Below are 10,197 nucleotides of genomic sequence, written 5' to 3'. Positions count from 1 at the left end.
TGTATTGAGTATAATTTCAAAATGTAATGTTTGATGAGAAAATTCAGTTTAAAGCAAATTAAGTCCCCTAGCATTAATTACAGAGTAATTTCCCTTTTTTACTATCTGCACCAAAACGTTTGCAAAATAAATAAACTTCCATGCTTAGCAAAAGAAGTTCCTGTTTGAATAAAAAATGATAATAATGACTGCTCTTGTTGTTGGGTCAGAATATCAGATCAAAGTGCCAAGTTTAGAGAATACAAAAAATATAAATATAACAGTAAATACAGTTTGCATATAATTAGGCTTCATTTTTTATTTTTTGTGCCCATCCCAGAGGTGCAATGTTGTTTTAAACAAGATGACTGGAAAGAACTGAATTTTTCCTATTTTTATGCCAAATTTGGTGTCAACTGACAAAGTATTTGCAGAGAAAATGTCAATGTTAAAGTTTACCACGGACACACAGACACACACACACACACACACACACACACAGACAACCGAACATCGGGTTAAAACATAGACTCAATTTGTTTACACAAGTGAGTCAAAAATGAGACAGAGGAAAAGAAAAGAGAAATAGGGTGGCGACGACAACGACGATGATGATAATGACAATGGCTTTAGTGAAGACATCAACATAAATGACACTGAAACACATCTATTTAATACATTTCACAGACGACCTCAAAATCAGCATCGGAATCAATAGCAAACAACGAAATTAAGGCAATGTGTATAACTCAAACAGAAATATAGTATCACATAAATGTAATAAATGTAATATAACAAGACATGAACCGATTCTTTACGGAGGGATGTTGGGGTTAATTTAACATCAAAATGATTCAACTCTCTCCATAAATGTGATGCCAAAAAAGATATTTCACAAGGCTTTACCCTCGCGTGGGGGGCGTGAAAACTGGACCAAATAGTTTTGATGTTTGTTGTGATGGAACCTTTTCTGTCACATTTATTTAGAATGTTCTCCATTTCATGCTTGCTCATTTGTTCATCTGTTTCTGTCAGCATTCTTTTGCATACAAGATTGCACTGAAAATAGATTCTCAGTTTCATAGAAGACACTCAGAATTGTCTGTCTCTCTGTCTTTCTGTCACTTACTGTTTCTTTGTTTTTTTCTGTCTGCCTGTCTCGCTTTTCTCTCACCCTCCATCATTCCCCACAAAATCGTTTATTCCATTGTTATATTTTCAATTCCATGCGTAAAGCATGCGTAGGTGTGTAGACATATATCGCTGTGTATGCGTGTGTGTGTGTGTGTGTTTGTGTGTCTGTGAGCCTGTACGCATACGCGTATGTGCTTTTGCTTGTGCATGTGATTATGCGCGTCCGGGAGTGTATAAACACGTGCATACTTTATGCACGCGCCAGTGCATCTGTGTGTGTGTGTGTGTGTGTGTGTGTGTGTGTGTGTGTGTGTGTGAACCGCGCGCTTGCTTGCGTATGTGTAGAATGATACGGTATTTGGTGGTGGATGGTCTGTGTCACAGTACCCGTTCGACGCGGCGTCCAGGGATGTCATCGAGGACATGATCAAATATGGAGAACCCAACCTGGAACTGGTGCCCGAGGGCCCCGCAAGGGACATCATCACCGAAGTACCCACTGCTTATGATTGTTGTCTGTCCTTATTATTAGCTCGCGTGTGTTAACTACAAAGTGAGTCCATGTCATAACACCGGATCGGCTTGTCTGTGTGTCTGTATATTTGTGTCACATTGTATGTATTTCAGTATCAGTGTGTGTGTGTGTGTGTGTGTGTGTGTGTGTGTGGTAACGTTTGACAAATTCATTTACTCTGGAAATACTTTATCTGTCAACATCAAATCTGGTTTAAACATTGAGCCAAAATAACACTGGCTGCAACATCGACCTGTTTATTGCACACGAATGTTTTAAAGACGGTACTCATGGATACTAGAATGAGCATGCTGAAAATTCTAGTCGACGGCACTTCTTGGTCAGCATTCTTGCCTGAAACGTCCGTCACTGTGAGAATCGTTTTGCATCCGTTCGCAACTTTTGTTATGAAGTAGCTATAAGCAGTAATGCAATGGATAAAGCGGCAATAAGTAGTTCAACAGAAACGAACGTATATTTATGATTTGTTTTGGATATTAGTGAAATGGGTGAACTGTGGATTTGCTGAGATTGTGCGTTTCAGCAGATCTGCACAAATTCGTAGATTGATAGGCAACTATTAATTGACCCCCGCCCCCTTCCGAATCCTCCCTTCCCACCACCTCCGTTTTTGGTTTAGTTCTTGTGATTTTTAACTCAACAGGAACCACCCGCTCGCCGTGAAGGCTTCGCCTCTTGTTATCATCATCATCATCATCATCATCAACGTACCCTTTGTTTTGTTTTATTATCATTGTCTCCATTTTAATTATTAACGTTGATGTTATAAAGATGATTATTATTATTTCACTCCTCCCTTCCCACCACTCGCGTATTCGGTTTGTTCTTGTAGCTTTCAAATCAGCAGGTGAGCCATGCAATTAGGCTTCGCATTTTGTTATCTTCAATATCACCATCATCATCATCATCATCATCATCAGAGTGCATTTTGTTTTATGTATTATTTTTATTGTCTGCATTTTTAACGTTAATGTTGATGTCTTTATCAACATTGTTATTATTGTCAGTATCATCATCAACGTCGTCTTCATCATCATCATCATCATGAATCAATGCACAGGCATCATGCTGCAATGCACAGACACGTAAGTGGCACTGGAGACGTACGCGGTGGGCTGATCCAAAAGTTTTGTCACTAACTTCATTAAACAAAAATGGAAAGCATCTTGCATCTTTCAATCGTTTCATACTAGAGGTAGCGTCATTATAGCGTTTATGAACATTTGTAACGTGCACAAAGGCTATGCGTTATTTTAGTATAAGTTAGATGTATTTAATATATTTGATGTTATTTAATATAAACAGTTCTGACTACGGCAGTCTAACTGACAAGCCTTTTTTTTTTTTTTTTTTTTTTTTTTTTTTGCCCCATCATGTGCACCAAACTGAAACAGTGGCATTACTCCCCGACCGCTCATTCCGAGTCCCCCATACACGGCCACACCAGGGTTCGTCTGTCGTAGTCCCGGCACCGTCAGTCAACAGGGAATCATCGATATTAGTTCGCCTGAAGGCCACACACCAGAAGAGACTCTGGCCTGCTGCTGAGTCACTTCGGTGGTGTTCAGTAGTGCCTGATCTGATTTAACTTACTTGGAACACTAGCTACTATGCCGTCTGGCTCAGTCGCGTAGCCAGAGTGGAGACCAGCGGCCACCACGTTCCTCCAGCAGTCTCCCATGAATCTGCCGAAACAGAAGACCTTGACAAGAGTCACCCCGCTAAGCGCAGAAGTGGTGGGGTATCGAAACTGAGCAGGATATGAAAGGCCACATCATTTTGGACTTTAAAAAAAAATATTGATGATGAAGGAGGAGGAGGATGACGATGGTGATGATGACGATGCTGCTATGGAAGTCCATTTAGGTTTGGGACTACGTGTCAAGGCTGTACTCGACGCTTCCTGTCATAATGATATCCTGGCGTCAACCAGGCCCGACTGAGATATGCAGACACTTGCAGCGTTGGTTAGGAAATTAGAGCAACACACCTATAGACGCATTGGCGAAGTGGATGATGCTCAACCGCATGGTACAAGTCTTCCCATTTAAGCGCATAGCACACTCAATTCTGGGTAGGAGCGAAGACTTTAACACCAGCCCTCATATACCAGTGGACCAGTCTACCAAATGACTGACACTTCACCAACACAATATAGCCACATACAGTAACTCATTATCGTAAAAGTAGGCACACGCGCGCGCATGGAAGCACAAACACATACGCGTGTAAACGTACACACACACACACACACACACACACACACACACACACAACAAACACACAGACAGATAGGTATATACCTTGAGTGGTGGCCTGGACGCTAGTCACTCGGATCCGGCAGACGATAAACCGATTTCCCGTGTGCAGCAGGCACATAGCGCTTCTAAAAGAACTTGCGGCAACAAAGGGGTTGTCCGGGCAAACATTCCATAGAAAATCCAATTTAGTAGGAAAACAAATACACTTGCAGGCAGAAAAAAAAGAAAAAAAATGGGTTGCACTCACATTGTAGCAACACTGACGCTCTCCCAGGGGAGAAAATACAATACAATACACACATGTCTATGAAGAACGTACGGACGTGACAATACAATGCAATGCAATGCAATGCAATGCAGTGCATTATATACACAGCACGCACACTCGTATATATGAAGAACGAACAGACCCATGCGCGTGCACTGGCACTGGCTACGCACGGCGCACAGTACACCTGCACACACACGTTCTGTCATTTACACACTTAATCGCTTAATGTCACATACAGTGCCAGGAACACAACGTTCAATTATAGAACAGATAGGCGTACACCCTCACAAACGAGGGCGCGCGCGCGCGCGCGCGCACACACACACACACACACACAATGAGAGAGAGATATAATGATTATTATTTTATAGAGAGAGAGGGAGAGAGAGAGAATATGCAACATATACATGTATGTATAGATTTATAATATATATATATATATATATATATCAGAGAATAAACCTACAGGCAGAAATAAAGACATCCAAAATCACAGACGCAGAGGAATCCCTTCATTGTATCTCAGTTGCAGTCCTTGCAGAAGAACAGAGTCCTCAGACAGACAAATATTTGTATTTGTAGTTCTTTTTATCAGAACAGATTTTTCTGTGTGAAATTCAGTCGGGCTGCTCTCTCAGGGAGAGCGCGTCGATACACTACAGCGCCATCCATTTTTTGTATTTTTTCCTGCGTGCAGTTTTATTTGTTTTTCCTGTCAAAGTGGATTTTTCTACATAATTTTGCCAGGAACAATCCTTTTGTTGCCGTGGGTTCTTTTACGTGCGCTAAGTACATGCTGCACACGGGACATCGATTTATAGTCTCATCCGAATGACTAATAATAATAATAATAAAATGTAGGCTTACATAGCGCCGTACCTAGCGTCAAGCGTCCAGACCACCACTCAAGGTCAAGGGGAGGGGGAGAAAATATTGGCGGCTGAGCCCGGCCGTGATTCAAACCAGCGCGCTCAGATTCCCTGGTTTCCAAGGCGGACGCGTTACCACTAGGCCATCACTAGGCCCTCCCCCACGCCCTCCCCCCCACCCCCCACGACCCCACCTTACTCCCTCCACCCCCCTCCAAAAAAAAAAAAAAAAAAAAGAGCATCGCAAATCACAGACTCTGAGGTTTCCGTGTCCCTGAATTAATCTTGCAGTTTTTACGGAAGAACGTCACACAGCGGTTAGGATCTGGGGAGAACGCGGGTTCTTTCATACGTCAGCACTCGTTCTTCAAGAATATCAACTGGGACGACTTGCAGAGCCGAAAACTCAAAGCCCCATCTGTGCAGAAACGATGTAAGCTTTGCACTTAAACACGCACACGCACACATACACACACACGCGCGCACATGCACGCACACCCGCGCGCACATTCCTCTCATAATTTATATCGGTAGCAACACCATGTGACAGTCGTCTGACCACGACCATAACTGGTAGATTTTTAACGTTGTTTACCAAAGTAATATATGCCTGAGCTACAAGCAGTCAAGACAGTTCTGGGTTGATAACAGACTCGTTAAAAAATTTGTGATCAAACCATTTGTCAAGTACCTCAGCGTAAATCTAGACCAAAACATTGGCCATGCAACAACATATTAGCCCCATCTGCCGCGCAGCTTTTCTCGAAATTCGGAAAATGTGCCAGCATTCTTCCATATCTTTCAAAGACTGCCACAGTTAGACTTGTCTCCTCCGCTGTTACATCGTGTATGGGTTACTGCAATTCGGTACTAGTGGGTCTTCCAGCTGATCAGATCAGTCGTTTGCAGAATGTTCAGAACAGTGCAGCTTAACTTGTAGCGCGGAGATCTAGCAAGCTAGATGCAGGAACGGATATTGTAGTTTTGGCACTCACGGTACCTTTTTTGTACACTTAGCCTATTTCAGGTTTCCCGATCAAGATGACATTCAGTTACCGATACATTTAGTATTTCAGCCCACAAGTTCAGGATCTGGCCGCCAACTTGCGAGCTTCTGGCCGCAGTTGTGCATTGGTTCGGTTTAAAGGATTGCGTGTGTTTGAGGCAACCTATTTTTCCAGGTGCTATGCTATGGAGCAAGTCGCTCTGGACGTCAGTGTGTGTTGTGTGGCGCGCACACACGCGATTTAAGTGATTTACGTATGAGGAGGTGTGGCACTGTTTGTTGTGGTTGATTGTTTATCTTATGACGTTGGCTCGTTTGTGACACGTGTAATGAAGAGTGACCATGAGTATTTTGTATGAAATTTTTTTCAAATCTTTGTCTGCTTTAGTTTATTCAATTGTCGACCTGCAACAAACAGATGTCGAGACCTTGATTATTGTTTCTTATTATTTGCTGCGACTGCATCGGAGAGCCAGAGCACACATAACGCGGGGAATCCCACCCCACACAGATGACAAACAACGGCAAGTCCAAACAAAAACAGCAAAAAGCAAACACAGAACAAAACAAGCAAAACATATGGATTTTTAGAAATCCCATGATTTATTTCGACAAGTGAGGCAGATTTCACTGTATGCGTACCGCGACATTATTTCTGAATTGGGTTTGAAAAAGACACCAAACAAGAGAACCCGTTGTAGCACTTGTTAACGTCAACTTGTTGGGTTTGTATTGCGAGTCAAATATGCGAAAGGCCAGCGATTCTGCGCGTGTGCGGGCTGTTCAGGTCTCGGGGGTTCTTGTTGAAAAATAATATAAACACATCTCATTGCAGGATGCTGAGGCAACCAACGTCGGGCTTGTTAGCCTGGTGAGCATAATTTAGTTCCGCATCAAGTTTTCTCAAATATTTGGCAGAGACAACACGCTGCCATAGTTAATTTGTGAGCATGTGGCACCTTTGCTCAAAGAGTTGCATTGGCGTCCAATTAAATTACGCATTCAGTTCAAAATTGCCAAGCTCGCATACCGTTTTTTTTCATGGCACACTCCCACGGTATCTCTCTTCTTCGTTCACAACTTAGTTTTCCCGGTCATTTCAATCTTCAGCCGAACACTAGTATGAAAACATTCGGTTACCGATCATTTAGTTTTTCAGCCCAACTGTCAGGAACTCACTGCCTGCTGACCTGCGAAAGGCCCCTTCCATGGACCCAGCTGAAAACGTTTTTCTCTTGCATTTGAGTTACAGCGTAGTCTAATTTGGGTTTAATTTGCGGTTATATGAGTTATATGAGGGATGTACTACTTTTTCCAGTGTTGTGTATGTATGTGTGGGTGAAGGTGCTCTGTGTGTTTCATGTGTGTGTGTGTGCGCGCGCACACACGCGCGTGTGTGTGTGTACTGGTCATGAGGCCAGGATGGTGACTGTTTCTTCGTGGTTGATTGTTTTTCTTATGAATGTTGCTTCGCTTTTGTAACGTGTAATTTGTAGAGTGCCATGAGTGATTGTTTGTTATTTGAATTTTCTCGAGAATTGTTGTTTCTTTATTGTTATATTCAACTTGTGAAGCGCTTTGAGACTCTCTGTGAGGGAACAGCGTTATAGAAGACCACTTCATTATTGTTATCATTATTAGTTTTGCTTGGGCGCTGAATCGGATGAGACCACCGACACACAGTAAACGACGAGGGCAAAAATCCCAAAATCCCAAAATAAAAGCAACAGATACACACACAAACACGCACACACACGAAAAAACAAAAACAACAACAAACAAACAAACAACAAGAACAACAACAAAAACAAAACATAAATGAATAGTGTTTAAACTCTACATTGATTTATAAATAAATGACAAGTGCCCAGAGCGATTTCACTGTAGTATGCTGGTGAGGGCGCGACATTATTTGGCTGAATCGGGTTAGAAATATTGGACCAGGAAGCCAAGAAGGACCCGTTGTAGCAGCTTGTTCGTACACCTGTTGGGTTTTACTCTGGGGTCAAATATGGCAAGTCCAGATCAATGCGCGGGTGCGGGTCTCTGTTTCAGTTTCTCAGTGAGGGTTCTCTGCGTTCGGAAAAATCAATATACCCAACACCACATCTAATTAAGCAGATGCCTGATCAGCAGCATAACCCAACGCCGGCGCTTGTCAGGCCTTGGGTGCATGCATATTTGCGTTCCCGCTATCAGAGTGGGTTTTTTCTACAAAATTTTGCGGCCAGAGGACAACACTTTTGCTGCCATAGGTTATTTTTTGTCAGTGCGGCAACTGTGTGCTGCGCACCTGGGTGTGTGTATTCGAGGCTAGCCCAGACTGACCCCTGTGTAAAATCCAGCGAGTGGTCAGTTTTAAGGCTGTTTCACCGGAGCAAAACAGTTTTGGTGGTGGTGTTTTTTTAAGGGTCCAGTCGTCAACGTTGTTATTTCTTTCTTGTTCGCATTGCGTCAGTTAACATTTACATAAAAAGTTCCAGCTCATTTTCATTCAGATCCAGGTTCTCGGTTCACACTGATGGAACTCAAGTGTTAAATTACCACTGACATGTTGGGGGTCGTTGAGAACGTGTTCAAAATCTCCTCGCGGGATTGTCGACCCAGTTGTAGAAGTGATATTTCAGACCTGCCAAACATAATTTCAGCTGAGGGTGGGGATAGGGTGAAGTAATATGTATTCTTTAATTCACATAGTGCATGTTAACAACTTGTTGTTTATCGGGCTAGTTTCGGGCGGAAAAAAACAACAACTGGTTTCAGAACAAATAGGTATATATTACTTAACACGCACACACGTACGCACGCACGCACGCATACACACACACCTACACACACACGCCCGTGCGCGACACACGGGGTTTGTGTGGTCATTTTCTTGTACGGAACAAGTATAAACCTATAATTGTCCTAATTTCCACTTCAGCTATGTCTTATTCCATTGGTCAAATGGTAATCTCTATTATATATATATGTGTGTGTGTGTGTGTGTGTGTGTGTTGCATGCCGCTTTGGATAACATAAATGACTTACAAACCTTACGTAAACAATTATTGTTTCATAGCTGAAGCAGTTGTATTTATTACTGTCACATAATGCTTATAGATTGTCCCAAATAAGTCTAATATATAAAAATCATATTTGAGCTCTGGCATTAGCACAAAAGTATAGACTGCTATTTGACACTCTTTATAGCAAGGCCTTTATTGATTATTATTACTATTATTAGTGTTGTTATTGCTTTTTTTCAGTTGCTGCCCTGTATTGTTGATTTAATGTTGCCGCGGCTGCCTTGACTTTGCTCAACTAATTTACCATCGTTGTCTTGATTTGTTTGGTTTTGTTTCCTCCAGTTATGCGCAAGGGCAGTATCATACGGAGGCTGGCTTTCGGGAAGGAGGATTCCAAGGCATCCGGATGCAGGTTGATTCTGGGCCGCGTTTTCCAGGTTCTCTTACGTCTCCTGGTGCTCTCCACCATCATTGGCGGTGTTGTCACTGCGATCAGCCCCGAGTGCAAAGACACAGTTACATTTTACTTGCAGTACTGGTACCTGAGCCTGTCAGAAGCTGTAGGGGAAGCTAGATCACAGCTGAGAGCTGTGTTCGATGGATAATCGGCAAATGCTGGATAAATTATTACGAAGAGGATCATTTGGGTAATATTGGACATGACCGTTCTTGTAAAAGTATATAGATCTGATCAATGAGTTGGAGTTATTTATCTGATAACCATTTTTATGTACACGTGTGTCTTTTGGAAAAAGTCAGATCGATCGAACGGGTATTTTGACCGTCATTTATTTAGTTTGCATATGAAATGGAATTATCTCTTCTTTTTTTTTAAATGAAATGTACATTTTACATAATACTGAGTATATCATGTATGCGTGTGTGTGTGCATGTGTGCGCGTGCATGTGTGTGTGCTGAGTGGGTATGCACATGCGTGCGTGCGCGCAAGCACGTATGATTTGTAAAGGTTTGTACGATGAAAATATACTTAATGGTATTTGCATAACCATTGATTATTGAAACTTCTGTGTGCTCAAAAAAGGCAATATCCACATTTTCCCCCTCATGACGGAATGAGTAGTGTTAACAATATGACGTGGACGTTCACTTCGCCAGTCACACAGAGGAGT

At 42.3% G+C, this 10,197-nt stretch overlaps 1 protein-coding gene across 1 annotated transcript in view; it reads left to right on the top strand.

The window, feature by feature from the left end:
- The window catches only part of LOC143295467 (ribosomal protein S6 kinase beta-2-like), a 48,716-nt gene extending 38,886 nt beyond the window's left edge, over positions 1-9,830 (top strand). The window contains exons 6-7 of the mRNA XM_076607181.1: positions 1,498-1,605; positions 9,409-9,830. Of these exons, the coding sequence (XP_076463296.1) occupies positions 1,498-1,605; positions 9,409-9,483 (183 nt within the window). The 3' untranslated portion in view covers positions 9,484-9,830. The remainder of the gene's footprint in view (positions 1-1,497; positions 1,606-9,408) is intronic.
- The last annotated feature ends 367 nt before the right edge of the window (positions 9,831-10,197 follow it).

The sequence above is a fragment of the Babylonia areolata genome, chromosome 20, assembly GCF_041734735.1.
Source record: "Babylonia areolata isolate BAREFJ2019XMU chromosome 20, ASM4173473v1, whole genome shotgun sequence".
In the NCBI taxonomy this organism is placed as follows: Eukaryota; Metazoa; Mollusca; class Gastropoda; order Neogastropoda; family Buccinidae; genus Babylonia; species Babylonia areolata.
This window is presented reverse-complemented; position numbering and strand designations above follow the sequence as displayed.